We start from the raw sequence: 20,904 nt of genomic DNA on the forward strand, positions 1-20,904 counted from the left end.
CGGGCCTCTGTACATCTTATACATGAATCCACCCAAGAGTCAAAGACAGGATGCTGGTTTCACTTCCCTCTACGTTCTCAAAGACAGGATGCTGGTTTCACTTCCCTCTACATAGGCCCCCTGGTCTCTCTCCTCTGTCTGTACATCTTATACATGAATCCACCCAAGAGTCAAAGACAGGATGCTGGTTGCAGTTCCTCTCTCTCTCGGGCCTCTGTACATCTTATACATGGCCCCCAAGAGTCAAAGACAGGATGCTGGTCCCTCTCATAGGCCTCTGGTCTCTCTCTCTCAGGCCTCTGTACATCTTATACATGAATCCACCCAAGAGTCAAAGACAGGATGCTGGTTGCACTTCCCTCTACCCCCTGTAGGCCCCATCTGGTCAAAGACAGGATGCTCTCTCTCTCATCTTATACATGGAGCAAAGACTCTGGTTGCACTTCTTACATAGGCCCCCTGGTCTCTCTGGATCCATGAATCCACCCAAGAGTCAAAGACAGGATGCTGGTTTCAGGATGCTGGTTGCACTTCCCTCGTAGGCCCCTGGTCTCTCTCTCGGCCTCTGTACATCTTATACATGAATCCACCCAAGAGTCAAAGACAGGATGCTGGTTGCTCTCTCTCGGGCCTCTGTACATCTTATACATGAATCCACCCAAGAGTCAAAGACAGGATGCTGGTTGCACCCAAGAGTCAAAGAATCCACCCAGGATGCTGGTTTCACTTCCCTCTACGAATAAAGGCCCCCTTCTCTCTCGGGCCTGTTAATATCCATCTCCAGATTGTTACGCTATATGCTTAAGTCCACATCCATCCTTTTCATGATACTGATACAAGGACAACGGTTGGTTGGTGAGGAAGGTAGGATGCTTCATAACTGAGAGGGAGGAAGGGGGAGAAAATGTTTTTACCACACCACAATTACGTCATCATTGATATTTTTCACCATGTCCTTATTAGGAATGATTCTCATGTTGTAGTAATGTGTTCTAACCATCTAATTTTTTTTTTTTTTAACTAAAGATATTGTAAAGACAATTTAAAGGGAACCTGATGATTTTTAGTTCTGTGGATCGTGATAACAAACAATGAGGGAATGCATTTATATTTTCAACTTTGTTATCCGTATTATTTTTTATAAATGTATATCTGGTCAACTCTTACACAGTTGATATTTGTTCAGTTTCAACAGATCATGTGAAACAAACAGCCAAAGAGAGAAAAAGATCCAAGTGGAAAAGCCCATAACATAACATACCTGCATAGTAATATATCGTCTCAAAAGGTCCTCTTTCTTCTTCATGCAGGTTATGTTGATCTAATCGGAATGTCAAGTTGCCAAACCAGTCTTATCTGAGAGTTGCAGGTTTAATCTCAAGCCTAAACCAATCATCTTCAGAAAGATAGTGGTATAGTTGTCTGGGACCCATTCTCAGTAAGAACCTAAAACAGAGGTCACGGTAACACCAGCATCTGTGACCAACAGATGCATATCTGGATTCCCAGTCATGTGAAATCCATAGATTAGGGCCTACTGAATTTATTTCAATTGACTGATTTCCTTATATGAACTGTAACTCAGTAATATCAATGAAATTGTTGCGTGTTGCATTCATACCTTTGTTCAGTATACATCCATTTTGGAAACTGGTGCAGTGACTAGAAAGATGATTATAGCCTGCAACCATTTGAGCAAACTCAAAAACATCTCTTTAGTTTAGTAAAGGGAGATGTTTAAACCCACTTCCCACTTTATGTTAAAGGTTATATAATTCAAAGGAATTTATGTCTGCACTTAAAATAACAAACTCAAACGGCTCATGGGAAATTATTTACAGAACAAATACAAGTATAACAAGAATCCAAATTAATTGTTTTGACTGATTTTGGAGTCACACCTCTTAAGTACCCCACAAAGGGGTGATGGGTAAGGCAGAAGTAACCCAGTGAATATTCTCATGATAAACGAAAGGATAGAAATCACCTGAGAGCAACCATTACAAAACCTCACAGCAACTTCTATATTTTATTTTGCACAAAAAAATCCCCCGCATCTTCACATTTGTTTTCCTGCATCATAAAACCACAAGACCCGTTTTTCATTTCGGTTTGCATCCCATCCAACACTCTACATAAAAACTAAAAGTTTACTTGGGGTGTTACCCAGCTCCCTCCCTGGCCCAGGTCCCCAAAATCCTTGACAGTTTTGATTCTCAATTTCAGAGGTGTTATACCCACAAACAGTATCCAGTCCCTTCCGTGCCCCCTCTCAGCAGCCCCCACCCAACCATTCCCCTACTCCAGATATCTGCTCTCCCGGCCGCAACGTTAAAAAAAAAAAAGAGGTCCAAACTACTCCAAATTGTTAAGTTCTTGTTGACAGCTATTCCATTTAACGGTCATCGTTGTATTTTCTTCTGAACAGGGCTTTTCTGAATGGGTCACAGCAGTTAGTACAGATGGGACCAAAAAATATATTAATAAAAAAATAAAAATATGAAGGACAAAACCCCTCAGTCAGCTGTGTAGAGTCAACTCTAGAACGCATACAGTGAAGAAAATTGAGGGGTTGATAGTAAATCTGCAGGTTCAAGCCTCAATAGCGAGAGAAGAAAAAAACTGACAGAAGCCCTTGTCTTGTTTCCACTTTGGATATTAATTACCTTATTTTTGTTTTGTTTAGTTGTTCTTCCTTTTGAAATGTTTTTGATTTTTAGAGAGAAATCTAAACACTTTACTTTGGGGATGATGAGATGTGTTTGTTTCGAAAAAGCTCATCGCACACATGAAGAAAAAGAAAATGTTATCATCGAGTGAGTATGTGTTAGTATAATTTTCCTGTCATGTTTGTCTTACTGTACATGTATGTTGTGTAGTTACGTGTGTGTTATATAGCGAATTGTGCAGTGTGTGTAGAAGATATCTGGTACAATCATGACAGACTTCAGTTGGGATGGTAACTCAAATGGCTTAAGGTCCATGTGACGGGAGGGAGAGAGAGCGTGGAGTGTGGAGAAGGACCAACTCCCCCGACTCCCTGCCTGGCAGCGGTAGTGCAGGTCAAAGTTCAAAGGTCAAGAAATAAAAATGGGCAGTGGGTTCTCTTTCCAGGAAGTCCATCGGTCCATCTGTCAGGTGGTCAGTGCGGTCTCCTGGCCCAACTGCGACGCTCAGGGGAAGGGGGGTGAAGAGGGATGTCACTGTAGTACTAAGCCAACCTGTGAACCATAGAAAAAGGAAGCTTATGATAGTTTCACCAGAAGTTAAAATGAGAACCCACATGTTGACATCTGTGAGGCCTGTATACGTCTCTGCCTGGCTTAACTGCGATAGCAAGATAATTCCCTCCTTCATAACACTCCTTTTGTACCAGAAAAAAACAACTACAGCCTAGGTATCACAAAACACTGTTTCAGTATCATCGTATTACCATGAATAATTTATATCAATGTGAAAAAGAGTCATCACTCCAGGAACTGACTGAACTATCAGTAAATATGAACTATGGGCAGCATCATGACGCACCTTCTCTGATCCCATGCTAGGACACTTCCAATTGTACAGATAATACTGTAGATTCCCGTCTCCGATGCCAAACTTGAGCTTCTCCAGGAAAGTCTTATTCTCCATCAGGTCCAGTGCATTGAAAACGTCAAACCCTTTCTGGATATTGACAATAGATATGGATGAGCGAGGGGGATATGGAGAGAGATGGGGGAAAGGGATTGAGTTAAAGATGAATTATTCACTGAGTATACAAAACACTTGCTCTTTCTACGACAGACTGACCAGATGAATGCTATGATCCCTTATTGATGTCCCTTGTTATATCCACTTCAAATCGGTATAGATGAAGGGGAGGAGACAGAGGATTTAAAGTTGAGACAACTAAGATATGGATTGTGTATGTGTGCCATTCAGAGGGTGAATGAGCAAGACAAAATATTTAAGTGCCTTTGAACGGGGTATGGTAGTAGGTAACATGCGCACCAGTTTGTGTCAAGAACTGCAATACAGCTGCATTTTTCACGCTCAACAGTTTCCCGTGTGTATCGAGCATGGTCCACCACCCAAATGACTTCCAACCAACTTGACACAACTGTGGGAAGTATTGGAGTCAACATGGGCCAGCATCCCTGTGGAACACATTCGACACCTTGTAGAGTCCATGGCCCGACAAATTGAGGCTGTTCTGAGAGCAAAAAAAGTGGGGGTGCAACTCAATATTAGGAAAGTGTTCCTAATGTTTAGTTTACTCAGTGTAAACAGTCTATATTTGACCTGGTACCCAAATCCAACTCCCATTTGACCTCCGACCCCCAGCCGCCTGAACCAAGAGAGCCAACTCACCGATTTGGCCAGAATGAGTGCGTCAGACATCAGGTCCAGCAGGGTGGTGGTGGTGTGCACGTTGTAGAAGGAGTAGGCTGCCTTGAGGCTGCGGTGCACTGGATGGTTCATGATAGTAGAGGGGAGCGTGTAGAAGCTCAGGAAGTCCGTCACCTTGCCCCCAGAGGTCTGCCACAGGGAGGGAAGACACATCCTCCAACTTTACATTCACTCCCATTTTAGGTGTGTGTGAAATGCATTTCCAGAGCTCTGAAGGTGACATAAGGTGAACAATGTTGTCTAGGGGTAGAAGAGTCTATAAAGTGTACCTGGATAGGTGTCCACATATGGTCATGTGTAACGGTCTACTAAGTGTATACCATTTACTAGGTGTGTAAAGGGTGTTGCAATGTGTAATGTTATGGGTGTCTATGGTAGTATACATTTTAACAGTGGTACTGACCACGACCAGGTAGGTGTCGATGATGTTCTCCTGGGGCAGCAGCCAGTGCTCCACCTCCTCGGGGCTCATGACCGGGGCCAGGTGGAACTGGCTCAGGTACTCCAGGAGCAGGCGATGCACCGCCGGAACATCCTTCCTGGTCATTGGCCGCAAGCCAGAGGTCTTTGGTGCCTGGAGAGAAGTAGACGGAAGGTCACGGTAACCTCTTTCAATGGAGAGTTCCACGTCAACACAATAGACATTTCAGATAGAGGCATCGGGTGACGGCTGGGCGGTCGGGTGTTGTGCAGAGGATAGCCTCTAGATGGCGGTTTGCTCACTGACTCACCTCATTCAGACGGTACAGCTTCATGGTGCGTTGCATAGTCATGTTCCGGCTCAGGTGAGAAAACTTCACCTCGATCAGCTTGCGTGGGTTCAGGGAGCGATGCCAGTACCTATACAGACAATAACACTTTTCGCTTACTTTGTTTTTACGAGCATATGAATTTGGTTGGATGGGCATCTGTCTGGTGTGCATGTAGTGTGGTTGGTGTGTCTCTCAGTGACCCACCTGCAGGTGCCCACGGGTTTGGGCAGTACCACGCCAGCAGTGTAGACAGCCTGGAAGATACCCTTCAGGTTGACCCGTCTGGTGATCTCTCGGATCAGGACTGGCGCTACCCGCTTGGAGCGCAGCTTCTTGTGGACGCACAGGAAGTTGATCTCCACCATCTTCTTATCTCTAAATGACAAAAGCAGTCTAAAGTGAGTAAGGCCTCCTCTTAATGTCCAACTTCTTACAGCAAATTAACACAGGAAATGATAATCAAGAAGAAAATATTACATTCCTATTGTTAGCTATATTAAAATACTACAGAGTTTGGGAGTAATAAAAGTGTGTGAACAAGAGCATGATGCATATTCACTGACTGGTCATAGATGCGAATGTTGGCAGGGATGGCACTGATGAAGCCCACCAGCTTCTGGTTGGAGTTCACCCTCACCCCACAATGCCACTGGAGCAGCCAGCCTGGGGGACGCAGAGCCCTGAGGGAGAGAGACGTTACAATTACAGGTCAGTTCCCAACTACGATAAAAAACACGAGGGCCAAGTTTTGCTGGTCAGAAAACAACTCCTGCCTTTAAAAGATAACACATCTAACATGAGAGAGATCTATTGAAAGAGATGTGTTACATAAATGAGACACGCTGAGTAACAAAGGTGACGTAGCTAAGTAATAAAGAGTTACCAGAGCAGGAACTCTGGGGAGTAGTCGAAGCGGAACATGTTGTCATCATCCTCCACGTAGTTCTCATTGAGCAGAGTGTACAGCTCCTTCAGCTAAGAGGAGGAAGAGTAAGAGACTGAGCCACGACTGGAAGGTCTAGGGTTAAATTAAGTAGGGTAAAGTGGGGTCAGCTGATGGAATAACCAAAAGGGAAGTATTTTGATTGCTATCGCTATATTGTTTTTGGGACACTCAGTCTGGGATGGAGGGGTTGCAGAGGAGCCTCCTCACCACAGCGGCGTCGCCCAGGTCCAAGGCGTCCCACGTGAAGCCTGGAGGAAGGCTGTAGGGCTCCTCCCGGATGTTGTCTTTGTCAGGCTCGATGGAACCATGCGATGTCACCATCTCCCCTAAGGTAAACAACAAAACGCAATGTAAGAGGATATTAGCAATCTGCATATTCAACGCAATACACAAAGCATTATATATTTGATTTAACTAGGCAAGTCAGTTAAGAACAAAGTTTTATTTTACAATGGCGGCCTACCCCGGCCAAACCCTAATGCGGACGACGCTGGCCAATTGTGTGCAGCCCTGTGACTACCGATGACGGTCAGTTGTGATACAGCCCGGGATCAAACCAGGGTCTGTAGTGATGCCTCTAGCACGGAGATGCAGTGCCTTGGAGCGCAGCGCCACTTGGGAGCCATCATAGTAGGTTTAATCCAAAAACAAAGAGGCCAATTCATATCAAATCTCCTCAAATCACTACCACTTTTGAGAAGGGAAAAAAAATCATATGCCTATTTTAACAATTCATTTGTGACATTGCTACACAGAGTGAGTAATTATTTAAGAAACAAATCTTAGGTGAATTTTAACAATGAAAAGCCTGTCTAAATGTAATTAATATACACTGAACATAAATATAAACAAAACATGCAAAGTGTTGATCCCATGTTTCATGAGCTGAAATAAAAGATCCCAAAAACATTTCATATGCACAAAAAGCTTCTCGCTCTCAAATGTGCAAATGCTCTTTCAAATGTGCAGAAATGTGTTTACATCCCTGTTATTGAGCATTTCTCTTTTGCCAAGACAATCCATCCACCTGACAAGTGTGGCATATCAATACTGATAATCAGCATGATCATTACACAGGTGCACCTTGTGCTGGGGACAATAAAAGGCCACTAAAATGTGCAGTTTTGTTACACAACACAATGCCACAAATGTCTCAAGTCGAGGGAGCGTGCAATTGGCATGCTGACTGCAGGAATGTCCACCAGAGTGGTTGCCAGAATAATCCATGTTAATTTCTCTATCATAAGTAAAACACAATGGTAGAAACCGATGCTATAGTTAAAGAATTTGGCAGTTCATTCAATCGGCCTCACAACCGCAGACCACGTGTAACCACGTCAGCCTAGGACATCCACATCTGGCCTTCACCTGCAGAATCATCCGAGACCCCCACCCAGACAGCTGATGAAACTGTGGGTTTGAACAAATAATTTCTGCAAACTGTCAAAGTCTCAGGGAAGCTCATCTGCGTGTTCATCCTCCTCACCAGTGTCTTCACCGGACTACAGTTCGGCATTGTAACCGACTTCAGTGGGGAAATGCTCACCTTCGATGGCCACTGGCAAGCTGGAGAAGGGTGCTCTTCACGGATTAATCCCGGTTTCAACTGAACCAAGCAGATGAGGTGTATGGCGTCATGTCGGCGAGCGATTTGCGGATGTCAACGTTGTGAACAGTGCCCCATGGTAGCAGTGGGATTATGGTATGAGCAGGCATAAAGCTACAGACAATGAACAATTGCATTTTAGTGATGGCAATTTGAATGCACAGAGATACCGTGACCCTGAGGCCCATTGTCATGCCATTCAGCCACCATCACATCATGTTGCAGCATGATAATGCACAGCCCATGTTGCAAGGATTTGTACACAATTCCTGGAAGCTGAAAAATGTCCCAATTCTTCCATGGCCTGCATACTCACCAGACATGTCACCCATTAAGCATGTTTGGGATGCTCTGGATCAACATGTACGACAGTGTATTCCAGTTCCCGACAAAATTCATCAACTTCGCAAAGCCATTGAAGAGGAGCGGGACACCATTCCACGGGCCAATCAACAGCCTGATCTCTATGCGAAGGAGATGTGGCACGGTACATGAGGCAAATTGTGGTCACACCAGATACTGACTGGTTCTGGTCCACACCCCTACTTTTTTTATTTAAAGGCATCTGTGACCAACAGAGGCAAATCTGTATTCCCAGTCATGTGAAATCCGTAGATTAGGGCCTAATACATTTATTTCAATTGACTGATTTCCTTATATGAACTGTAACTCAGTAAACATTTAGAAATTGTTGCATGTTGCATATATATACTTTTTTCAGTGTATGTAACATTGCTACACACAAGGATACACCATGACATTTTAAATTCTGAATTCAATAAAAACAACCTTTTCAATGTCTTTTTTATGACGTGCGACCCATAAAATGACAACGTAGCCAACACGGGTTTCACACTTCTGTTATTATTGTCAGCAATCAACGTGGCACTAGCTTCATGTGTAGCAACCAACATGGAAGATTAGAGATCAAAGCAAAATGGAATTCAAATTACAAAATTAAGTTAGCTAAATGAGAAGGCAACACCGAGCAATCATCAGGTAGGTTGTTGTTGTTTATTCTGAATGGAGTTGTTGTAAACAAGGACAGGAAGTGCAGCCAAACAGACTCAATTAGCTTAGGTACAACGCATTAGGAAAGTATTCAGCCCCCTTGACTTTTTCCACATTTTGTTACGTTACAGCTTTATTCTAAAATGGATGAATTGGTTTTGTTTTTTTAATTAATCTACACATAATACCCCATAATGACAAAGCGAAAACAGGTTGAGAAATGTAGATTTTTTAAAAATCCATTAGTATTCAGACCCTTTGCTATGCGACTCGAAATTGAGCTCTGGTGCATCCTGTTTCCATTGAGCTTCCTTGAGATGTTTCTACAACTTGATTGGAGTCCACCTGTGGTAAATTCAATTGATTGGACATGATTTGGAAAGGAACACACCTGTCTATATAAGGTCCCACAGTTGACAGTGCATGTCAGAAAAAAGCCAAGCCATGAAGGAATTGTCCGTAGAGCTCCAAAACAGGATTGTGTTGAGGCACAGATCTGGGCACGGGTACCAAAAACTGTCTGCAGCAAGTGAAGGTCCCCAAGAGCACAGTGGTTAAATGCAAGAAATTTGGAACCACCAAGACTCTTCCTAGAGCTGGCCGCCCGGCCAAACTGAGCAATCAAGGGAGAAGGGCCTTGGTCATGGAGGTGACGTGACCAAGAACCCGATGGTTCTTGGTCACGGACAGAGCTACAGAGTTCCTCTGTGGAGATGGGAGAACCTTCCAGATGGACAACCATCTTTGCAGCACTCCACCAATCAGGCCTTTATGGTGGAGTGGCCAGACGGAAACCAAAGCCCATTTGGAGTTTGCTCTCAGACCATGAGAAATAACATTCTCTGGTCTGATGAAACAAAGTTTGAATTCTTTGGCCTGAATGCCAAGTCTGGAGGAAACCTGGCACCATACCTACGGGTGGTAGCAGCATCATGCTGTGGGGATGTTTTTCAGCTGCAGGGACTGGGAGACTAGTCAGGTTTGAGGGAAAGATGAACGGAGAAAAGTACAAAGAGATCCTTGATGAAAAACTGCTCCAGAGCGCTCAGGACCTGACTGATGCGAAGGTCCACCTTCCCAAAGGACAACACAGGAGTGGCTTCGGGACAAGTCTCTGAATGTCCTTGAGTGGCCCAGCCAGAGCCCGGACTTGAACCCGATCTAACATTTCTGGAGAGACCTGAAAATAGCTGTGCCGCGACGCTCCCCACTAAACCTGACAGAGCTTGGGAGGATCTGCAGAGAAGAATGGGAGAAACTCCCCAAATACACGTGTGCCAAGATCGTAGTGTCATACCCAAGAAACTTCGAGGCTGTAATCGCTGCCAAAGGTGCTTCAACAAAGTACTATGTAAAGGGTCTGAATACTTATGTAAATGTGATTTCAATTTCTAAAAACCTGGTTTTGCTTCATCGTTATGATGAGGGAAAAAAGTATTTAATACATTTTAGAATAAGGCTAGAACATAACAAAATCTGAAAAAAGTCAAGAGGTCTGAATACTTTCTGAATGCACTGCAGCTAGCTAAAAGTTAGCTGGCTAACATAGCTAGCCTCTTCACATCGAATTGATGCAGTCAAGACAGGCACTACCAGATGGAAAGATAGATAACTTGTAGATGCCATAGGTTTGTAACTAGGGCAAGTGTGTATGGGTACTGTCTCTCTCCTGCGTCAAACACGCCGACCCCTGACTATCCGCCGCATTGCTGCATGCAAGAGGAGCGGCACCTCTCTCCCAAGTCGTGCAGTCTGCGAAGCAAGCCAGGTCCCAACTTCAAACATTTATATATTTAAAAATATATATACACATTATTTTGCCTATCCGGATAAATGTCATGATATTACTCGAATAGTGAAATTCCTTCAAATGCTCATCCATTGTGACTAGGGATGAATCTTTTCCTGAAAATCTACCAAGTTTCAACATCGGGAATAATTCAAATTCATCCTGACTCCCGAAGTTGTGTCGCTGCGCCACCATGTAAAGATTTCTAAGCGAGTGAAACTGATATTTAGTAATGATAAGAGTAACTGATCGTCAATGACATTATTTTGAATTGCGAAACAGGCCCTTCATAAATTCAGAGCGTTATGTTCCTGAATTAATTCCGTGCATTTCAGCAGTAGGCCTTAGGCTCTCCACACAGAGCACACCCCGGGGACGCACAGAGCGCACCCCGGGGACGCAGAGCGCACCCCGGGGACGCACAGAGCGCACCCCGGGGACGCACAGAGCGCACCCAGAGTAGGCCATAGAGTTATCAAATCATACAAACTTTAAAAGGCAGTCAAACAAAAGTCATTAAGCTTGCTAGATATCCTGTCATTGGTTGAGTTTATCACCAATTTGTCTAAATCGAGTTGATAATCATACAGATAGCAAATCATGAATAACGGGGAGATGAAGAGAGGACATTGTTTAAAATATCAAGGTATCGTATCAGGGACCAACTCTGTTTATCTCTGTTTAAAAATATCCATATCTACTCTCTACTCTCATACCGTTTGCTGATCATGCGGGACAGGATTTTGGGTTTCAGTGGGATTGGGATGATAGTACCCTTATAGAGCCGATACTATTGTCCTATGTGAGTCAATAGATAAATAATAATAAACTTGATTTCGGCTACATTACTGCAAGCGAAATGTTTCTGATCAGTGATAAATCAGCAAACTAATAAATGAGCTACCACTTCCACTTGTCCAGCCAGAGATCAAATATACATAGATACAGTGAAACAAAAGCACAGGCTTTTGGTAGGGAGTAGAACAGAGAACTAAGCGAGTGAAGAGCAAAATCCACTTGTATAACTACGGTGTGTTTTCCTCTCTCTGCTCTTTTTCTAAGGCCCAATGGCTGTTTCCTCGTCTCTTCACTCCACTTCCGCCCGCCTCTGCATTGTTCTCAACACCAGTTTAAATCAATATAGGCTACTGTTTTCTAGAAATCTGGCATTTTTTCAGGTTCATTTAATTTCTGTGACGTCGGACCAGGGCTCGGGTTTTCAGCTCACCGAGCATGGGTCGGACCAGGATCTAATTTTTAGTTCTGATGAAAAGTCTAAACTGCATTCGAGTCAGGCAGTGTATATTATGCACACGTTTTGAATTTATGGTGACTTTGTGTGAAGTATATATGCTTAGGTTCAAGGCTTCCATGAGACAACCTGTTTGGATGATGAGCAGATTGGCAAAAATAAAATAGCACGTGTATTTTGTGGAATTGCATTAGTGCGACTTTGGGGGAAAATGTCGTACAGTCCCGGGATCCCGGTTACCCGTGTTAATCCCTACTAGTCACTACAGTGAGGTTCTGGAAACATTTCGGTACCCCTGCAAAATGTCATACCTAGCTTTGGGACGGGCTGTGTGTCCCAGAACTGGTAGCTGCGTCTGCTTGCCTCCTCCATGGTTTTGGCAGGGCCCTGGCCAACAGAGAACAGTTCAATGGCCTTTTGGATCTCCTGCAGCTTATCAGCAGGCAGCGAGTTCACCTGTGTAGAGAGAGAAAGAGAGTAATGTAGGGTTGAAAAGGAAACAAATTGCCAAATGTAAAACAATCTTCACAGACAATCAAAAACACACCCACTAAAACTCCAGTCAGTTTTGTAGAGGCCGTTTTCAAAAGTTACAGAACAATAAGTCAATGTCGGTCTTTCTAGAACTCCTCTCTCTCAAAGGAACACAAACAAAGCAAAAACATCTGCCCCAACACTCACTCATGTGGCCTACACACATGTACATACATCTACCTTGCCTAGCGGATCCTCCTCTGCAGGTTCTTTATTTGCCCCAGACTTCTTCTTCTTCTTTTTGTTTTTCTTCTTCTTGGCACCGCTGTCATCTCCCTGGCCCTTGTCACTACCATAGGACAAAAAAAAACTCAAACGTAACTAAGACTTCCCATAGGCCAGGAGAATGCCACAACTGTTTCAGTCCTCTTCATTACCAACCTAGAATACCCAGTATATTATAAGATATGTTGGAAACAAGAATGTGGTGACCTTTTGTCCCAAATACAGATAACTTACAGTTTATCCCTAAGCTAGTTTAAAGTGGTTGGAGTTATTCCTCCATCCCCTGACCACCAAGGACTCTAGAAGAGCCCCCACCCCAATGCCCATTTCCTGTGCAGGACAGGGAGACAGCAGTATACTTTAAGAACAGGGGATGATCCCATTAGCGTCCAAGAGGGGAGTGAGGCTAGGGACTGGCCTGTATTTGTAACACTAGGACAGATGGTAAAATCACATGACCCCCGGGGGGAGTGAGTGTGGCTATGCGTGTCTGTGTGTGTATGAACGCGTGTGTATGAGGGATGTTAAGGGGACACTGACAGGAACAATAGACGACCAAGCAGTCAATGGCTTAATCAACAGGCTTCTATTCCAGCAGTCGAGCCTAACTACCATCAGAACCATTCAACCTTTCATTTAGCCAACTAATGTTAGCTATCAAATATTCATGTTAACTTATTTGGCTACCTAGCAGGGTTCCAGCTGCTCGCATACACACTGACATCAAGCCACACAAGGGCTGTAATCCATACCCAATTTAAATAGGTTGTTGTTGATTGTTGGCAGAACCAATAGCTTCAATGCAACCAAGAGAGTTTTGAGCATGGTTGCCTCCCAGCTAAACAAATAGCTATATATGGTTACGTCAACCCCACAATTTACAGAAGGAATCTTAAGAGCAGTTACTTACATTTTCTTCTGGCAAAATAACGCTCAAGTCGGAGCTCTAGAAAGATGCCTGTGTTTCCGACTTGGAATTCCAAGATGGATGACTGTTCAAAATATTTTTCCCCAGTCGGAGCTCATTTCCAAATGTCATACATACCCCCCAAGTTCCCAGTTGTCTTGAAAGCACTGAAGTCTGAGATTTCCGGCATCAAATGTATCTCTCATGTCAGACAGCTGTCACCTAGCTTAACTTGGTCATTCCATAACTTTTGGGGGGAAAAAAAACAGTATATTTTTTTCTGTGCATTTGATCAGAAAAATATTTTTGTCCAACTCAGGCACTTATTTGTTGGGGTACATTTTCCAACTAACAGGGTGGAACCTAACTGGGTGGAAATTTGGAACACAAATTAGCCATAGCTCTCTGAGTGAGCAAGATTGAGCTAGTATAATGGTGAACACTTGAACAGGATTTTAACTTCTCTATCAAACGTATGAAAAGTGGTTAATTTTCTCTATAACTTACGCCATACCCAAACCGGACGCACACAAATGTATTTTGTCCCCCCCACACCAAACGCGATCACGACACGCAGGTTGAAATATCAAAAACTCTGAACCAGTTATATTAATCTAGGGACAGGTTGAAAAGCATAACACATCTATGGCAATTTAGCCAGCTAGCCTGCAGTTGCTAGCTAATTTGTCATAGGATAAAACCGTTGTTATTTTACCTGAAATGCCCAAGGACCTCTACTCCGAAAAATTAATCCACAAATAAAACTGTCAACCAAATCATTTCTAGTCTTCTCTCCTCCTTCCAGGCTTTATCTTCTTTGGACTTTATATGGCATCTTTAGATTGGCATCTAACTTTCATAATAAAAGGTGGATTACCACGACCGACCGACGTCAGTTCATCTTTCAATCACCCAATTGCTTCTATAAACCAATGAGGAGATGGGAGAGGCAGGACTTGCACCGCGTTCAGCGTCACAAATAGAACCGACTTATATTTTAGCGCCTGGCAACGCAGATGCTGGTTGGCGCACGCGAGCAGTGTGGGTGCAATGATTGCAAAATAAATATACACATACATGTTTTTCAATGCGAGCAGTGCGGTCATCTGAGACACTAAAAGATCGGAAAGCTGCCACGGTCATCCCCCTCTTCAAAAGGGGGAGAGACTAGACCCAAACTGTTAGACCTATATCCATCCTGCCCTGCCTTTCTAAGTCTTGGAGAGCCAAGTTAACAAACAGATCACCGACCATTTCGAAACCCACCGTACCTTCTCCACTATGCAATCTGATTTTCAGAGCTGGTCATAGGTGCACCTCAGCCACATTCAAGGTCCTAAACGATATCATAACCGCCATTGATAAAAGACAGTACTGTGCAGCAGTCTTCATCGACCTGGCCAAGGCTTTCAACTGTCAATCACCGCATTCTTATCTGCAGACTCAATAGCCTTTGTTTCTCAAATGACTACCTCACCTGGTTCCCCAACTACTTCTCAGACAGAGTTCAGTGTGTCAAATCAGAGGGCCTGTATTCCGGACCTCTGGCAGTCTCTATGGGGTGCCACAGGGTTCAATTCTCGGGACGACGACTCTTTTCTCTGTATACAGTTGAAGTTGGAAGTTTACATACACCTTAGCCAAATACATTTAAACTCTGCATTTCACAATTCCTGACATTTAATCCTAGTGAAAATTCCCCGTCTTAGGTCTGTTAGGATCACTTTTTTAAGAATGTGAAGTGTCGAAATAATAGAGAACTATTTAGTTCAGCTTTCATTTTTCCATCACATTCCCAGTGGGTCAGAAGTTTACATACACTCAATTAGAATTTGGTAGCATTGCCTTTAAATTGTTTAACTTGGGTCAAACGTTTTGAGTAGCCTTCCACAAGCTTCCCACAATAAGTTGGGTGAATTTTGACCCATTCCTCCTGACAGAGCTGGTGTAACTGAGGCAGGTTTGTAGGCCTCCTTGCTTGCACAGGCTTTTTCAGTTCTACCCACACATTTTCTATACGATTGAGGTCAGGGCTTTGTGATGGCCACTCCAATACCTTGACTTTGTTGTCCTTAAGCCATTTTGCCACAACTTTGTAAGTATGCTTGGGGTCATTGTTCTTTTTCTGAGGTCTTGGCTGATTTCTTTTGATTTTCCCATGATGTCAAGGAAAGAGGAACCGAGTTTGACGGTAGGCCTTGAAATACATTCACAGGTACACCTCCAATTGACTCAAATTATGTCAATTAGTCTATCAGAAGCTTCTAAAGCCATGACCACATTTTCTGGAATATTCCAAGCTGTTTAAAGGCACAGTCAACTTAGTGTATGTAAACTTCTGACCCACTGGAATTATGATACAGTGAATTATAAGTGAAATAATCTGTCTGTAAACAATTGTTGGAAAAATTACTTGTGTCATGCACACAGTAGATGTCCTAACCGACTTGCCAAAACTATAGTTTGTTTTTAAGACATTTGTGGAGTGGTTGAAAAACGAGTTTTAATGACTCCAACCTAAGTGTATGTAAACTTCCGACTTCAACTGTATATCAATGATATTGCTCTGGCTGCTGGTGATTCTCTGATCCACCTCTACGCAGACGACACCATTCTGTATACGTCTGGCCCTCTTTTGGACACTGTTAAAAAAACTCCAAACGAGTTTCAATGCCAAACACTCTTGCCGTGGCCTCCAACTGCTCCCAAATGCTAGTAAAACTAAATGCATGCTCTTCAACAGATTGCTGCCCACACCCACCTGCCCGACTAGCATCACGACTCTGAATGGTTCTGACTTAGAATATGTGGACAACAATAAATACCTAGGTGTCTGGTTAGACTGTAAACTCTCCTTCCAGACTCACATTAAGCATCTCCAATCCAAAATTAAATCTGGAATCGGCTTCCTATTCCACAACAAAGGATCCTTCACTCATGCTGACAAACATACCCTCGTAAAACTGACTATCCAACCGATCCTTGACTTCGGCGATGTCATTTACAAAATATCCTCCAACACTCTACTCAGCAAATTGGATGTAGTCTATCACAGTGCCATCCGTTTTGTCACCAAAGCCCCATATACTACCCACCGCTGCGACCTGTATGCTCTCGTTGGCTGGCCCTCACTACATATTCGTCGCCAAACCCACTGGCTCCAGGTCATCTATAAGTCTTTGCTAGGTAAAGCCCCGCCTTATCTCGGTCACCATAGCAACACCTACCCGTAGCACGGGCTCCAGCAGGTATATTTCACTTGTCATCCCCAAAGCCAACACCTCCTTTGGCTGCCTTTCCTTACAGTTCTCTGCTGCCAATGACTGGAACGAATTGCAAAAATCACTTTAGCTGGAGACATATCTCTCACTAACTTTAAGCATAAGCTGTCAGAGCAGCTTACCGATCACTGCACCTGTACACAGCCCATCTGTAAATAGCCCACCCAACTACCTCATCCCATATTGTTATTTACTTTTTTTGCACCCCAGTATCTCTACTTGCACATCCTCATCTGCACATCTATCACTCTAAACTGTAATAATTTCACCACTATGGCCCATTTATTGCCTTACCACCCTAATCTTACTACATTTGCACACACTGAACATAGATTTTTCTATTGTGTTATTGACTGTACGTTTGTTTATCCCATGTGTAACTGTTGTTGTTTTTGTCGCACTGCTTTACTTTATCTTGGCCAGGTCGCAGTTGAAATTAGAACTTGTTCTCAACTGGCCTACCTGGTTAAATAAAATATATATTTTTTAAATGTAACAGGGTGGAAATGTATGAGTGGGAAATACAGACTAACAACATGAAACATGGAAAAATAGATACAAATTTGTGTTTATATTGTTGTACCTTTGCACCACAGTTTTCCCACCAAAGAAATGATGCAACTTCCTGAATGTGATGTCATTTTAGAAAGGGGTTGTTTTCTTTAAATGGAGAATTACAACAGACAGGGTGGAAAGTGATATCAAGGACACAAAGAAAAATCTTAAATAAATACAATAACCATGAAAAAAAAGGTTATTGACATGAGAATTTAACTTGGGCAAATAAAAAAATGAAGATTTAAAATATTATTATAAGGCTTATATTTGTCATGTAAGTTCATGAATAATGTTCAAAATGAATAAAATTCCCTTTCAAATGCCATAGTTCTGTGTTAAGGTAAAGTATACCTGACCTTATATTTAAAGCTTTTTGGAATTCACATTTTACACTAAATAAGTGACATTTCCTGGGGATAGAAAAGGCACCGCATGGTAGGAATGAGCCAACTATGCTAAAGCATTTAGCACCTATCATGCTGGTGTTACTGTGATGAAAAGACAAGAAGATGCATCATTATGTACCTGAATATATTTGTTATTTTTGAGAGACAGCGTCAAAAGTTCGGGAGTCAGCTAACTAACAAGTAAACGTCGTAAAAAGGCATAGCTGGCTAGCTAGTTAGCTAACGTTATCAGTTTCGCATTTGACTTAAGACGTATTTAACATTTGGGCGCTGTTCTCTATTCGAAATCAAGTGTTCCAATTTAATATTGTACTACAATCTGATTTGTGTTGGTCTTCACCGCATAATTGTATGTAATTGATCATAATATGGTTCAATTTCTTGTACAGTGACCAATTGTAGTTAGCTAACGTCATGCCTCGCGATAAAAGCAAAAGGAGGAACAGCATGAAACCCTGCCCATAACAGGAAAATAACCAATTTAGATCAAATCAGAGCGAAAAGCAGGCAATAAGTAACGTTAAACCGTTATCACCAATCATCCAAAAGAAAGTGGGAGGGATTAGTTGAATTGGGTTTGCTCAAGCCCAGCTGAGTTTAGCTTGCATCGTATCTTTAAAACGGGCGCAATAGCATGACACGTTTTCTATAGTGCTAAAAATAAGTGTGCACCCTTACCCATCATCAAAGTGATGCTCTTCATTTTCGCAATCACTGCAATGTCCATGGTCTTCTTCTACCTCCTCTTCTTTCTCCGGCTTCGGTGCTGTCTCATTCTCATCCGCCATCTTTAACCAGGAAGTGAAAAACCACCGCGTGCATTCAACGCCTCAAAACAACCTGCGATACTATTGGCCGACTGTTGTGGGCATTCTGGTTCCTGTAGTTATTAATGTGACAGGTTGTGAAATTGAAATATTTTTTTTATCAGCACTTTCGAAGCAGGCAAATGGATGCATAAGGCTACGTAATGAACATGTCCCTAAACAAGACTGAACCTCAGTTGTCTATTAAACAATGTCACGTAGTTGTGACTCACCCAATGATTTATATATACACTAGATGACCACTCAGATGTGAGCTATAAATTTAAAAAACAATTTAATAAAACAATTTTCCTTAAAGTATTGTTTTTAGAAATGACTAATTTTACTGTTTCCTCTACAACAACAAAATGCTTAAATACATGTAATTTGGTCCTTAAAATATTTAATTGTTAAACTGTAGAATTACATTCATTCCTAGTGAGGACTGCTCCTTCTGGGGAGTACCAATATGGCCAATATGACATCAGCGATCCAGGGTTTAGATATATCATTAGACTCACCTGTGTAGATATGTTCCATCCATAGACAGTATGGGGGAACCAGCAAATCTTGTCACCTGGGTAAAATCATATGATGCCAGTGGTGTATAGTACCTAAGTAAAAATACTTTAATGTGCTACTTAAGAAGAGTTTTGCGGTATCTGTACTTTACTTTTTATATTTTTGACAACTTTTACTTTTACATTCCTAAAGAAATATTGAACTTTTTACTCACAACCGAAAGTACTCATTACATTTTGAATGCTTAGCAGAACAGGAAAAGTGTGAAATTTACGCACTTATCAAGAGAACACGTGGCCATCCCTACTGCCTATGTTCTGGTTGACTCACTAAACACAAATGCATCTTTTGTAAATAATGTCTCAGTGTTGGTGTGCCCCTAGCTTTCTGTGAATTTTAAAAACAAGAAAATGCTTAGCTTAATATAAGGAATTTGAAATTATTTATACTTTTACTTTTGATATTTAAGTATGTTTTAGCAATTATGTTTACTTTTGATAATTTAATATATTTAAAACCAAATACTTTTAGACTGTAACTCAAGTAGTATTTTACTGGGTGACTTTCACTTTTACTTGAGTAACTTCCTACTAAGGTATCTACTGTATACGCTTATTCAAGTATGACAATTGGGTACTATTTCCACCACTGTATGATGCACTGATTTCTGTCTTTTGATTTCACATTAGTCATGCATGTTTACAATATCTGGATAGGTGAAAAGAGTAAAACCTACAAATGGAGGTTTAATCATCTACACTGATATTAAATGAGTTTTGATAGTTTGATGTTCTCCAATGAATCCAGCACTACAGACTGACTAGACATTTACACTACCGTTCAAAAGTTTGGGGTCACTTAGAAATGTCCTTGTTTTTTTAAAGAAAAGTACATTCTTTGTCCATTAAAACATAAAATTTAACAGAAATACAGTGTAGACATTGTTAATGTTGTAGATTACTATTGTAACTAGAAACGACAGATTTTTAATGGAAAATCTACATACAGAGGCCCATTATCAGCAACTCTCACTCCTGTGTTCCAATGGCACGTTGTGTTAGCTAATCCAAGTTTATAATTTTAAAAAGCTAATTGAGCATAATTTCTTATGCAACCCTTTTGCAATTATGTTAGCACAGTTGAAAACTGTTGTCCTAATTAAAGAAGCAATAAAACTGACCTTCTTTAGACTAGTTGAGTATCTGGAGCATCAGCATTTGTGGGTTCGATTACAGGCTCAAAATGGCCAGAAACAAATAACTTTCTTCTGAAACTCGTCAGTCTATTCTTGTTCTGAGAAATGAAGGCTATTCCAAGCGAGAAATTGCCAAGAAACGGAATATCTCGTAAAACGCTGTGTACTACTCCTGTCACAGAACAGAGCAAACTGGCCCTAACCAGAATAGAAAGAGGAGTGGGAGGCCCCGGGGGTCAACTGAGCAAGAGGACAAGTACATTAGAGTGTCTAGTTTGAGAAACAGACACCTCACAAGTCCTCAACTGGCAAATAGTACCCACAAAACATCAGTCTCAGCGTCAACAGTGAAGTGGCGACTCCAGGATGCTGGCCTTCTAGGCAGAGTTGCAAAGAAAAAGCCATATCTCAGACTGGCTAATAAAAATAAAAGATTAAGATGGGCAAAAGAACACACACTGGACAGAGGAACTCTGCCTAGAAGGCCAGCATCTGTGAGGTGTCTGTTTCTCAAACTAGACACTCTAATGTACTTGTCCTCTTGCGCAGTTGTGCCCCAGGGCCTCCCACTCCTCTTTCTATTCTGGTTAGAGCCAGTTTGCGCTGTTCTGTGAAGGGAGTAGTACACTGCGTTGTATGTGATCTTCAGTGATGGTTGCTGATAATGGGCCTCTGTATGTAGATTTTCCATTAAAAATCAGCCGTTTCCAGCTACAATAGT

General features: G+C 42.2%; 1 protein-coding gene across 4 annotated transcripts; it reads right to left on the minus strand.

Moving 5' to 3' along the window:
• Nucleotides 1–2,010: 2,010 nt before the first annotated feature.
• LOC112258609 (glycylpeptide N-tetradecanoyltransferase 1) lies at nucleotides 2,011–18,496 on the minus strand. 4 transcript variants are annotated; one of them, XM_024433100.2, is made up of 12 exons: nucleotides 18,339–18,496; nucleotides 12,463–12,571; nucleotides 12,060–12,204; nucleotides 6,298–6,416; nucleotides 6,028–6,119; nucleotides 5,708–5,824; nucleotides 5,349–5,519; nucleotides 5,124–5,232; nucleotides 4,796–4,966; nucleotides 4,354–4,521; nucleotides 3,529–3,666; nucleotides 2,011–3,221 (listed from the first exon to the last, which is right to left on the minus strand). In XM_024433100.2, the coding sequence occupies exons 1-12, from the start codon at nucleotides 18,446–18,448 to the stop codon at nucleotides 3,201–3,203; spliced, it is 1,470 nt and encodes a 489-aa protein (XP_024288868.1). In that variant the 5' UTR covers nucleotides 18,449–18,496; the 3' UTR covers nucleotides 2,011–3,200. The 4 variants fall into 4 exon arrangements, with proteins under 4 accessions (XP_024288868.1, XP_024288866.1, XP_024288864.1 ...); XM_024433098.2 differs by having other exon boundaries at nucleotides 12,457–12,571; XM_024433096.2 differs by having other exon boundaries at nucleotides 12,457–12,574; nucleotides 18,339–18,487.
• Nucleotides 18,497–20,904: the final 2,408 nt, after the last annotated feature.

The sequence above is a fragment of the Oncorhynchus tshawytscha genome, linkage group LG27 (assembly GCF_018296145.1).
Source record: "Oncorhynchus tshawytscha isolate Ot180627B linkage group LG27, Otsh_v2.0, whole genome shotgun sequence".
Classification (NCBI taxonomy): Eukaryota; Metazoa; Chordata; class Actinopteri; order Salmoniformes; family Salmonidae; genus Oncorhynchus; species Oncorhynchus tshawytscha.

Excerpts from the sequence above, each read along its gene's own strand:
- LOC112258609 (XM_024433096.2), bottom strand. The coding sequence starts at position 18,448 with ATGGCGGATGAGAATGAGACAGCACCGAAGCCGGAGAAAGAAGAGGAG. Across the intron at positions 5,825-6,027 it reads TCCCCAGAGTTCCTGCTCTG|GGCTCTGCGTCCCCCAGGCT; the intron begins GTAACTCTTTAT and ends TCTCTCCCTCAG. Across the intron at positions 5,520-5,707 it reads AACATTCGCATCTATGACCA|AGATAAGAAGATGGTGGAGA; the intron begins GTCAGTGAATAT and ends TTTGTCATTTAG.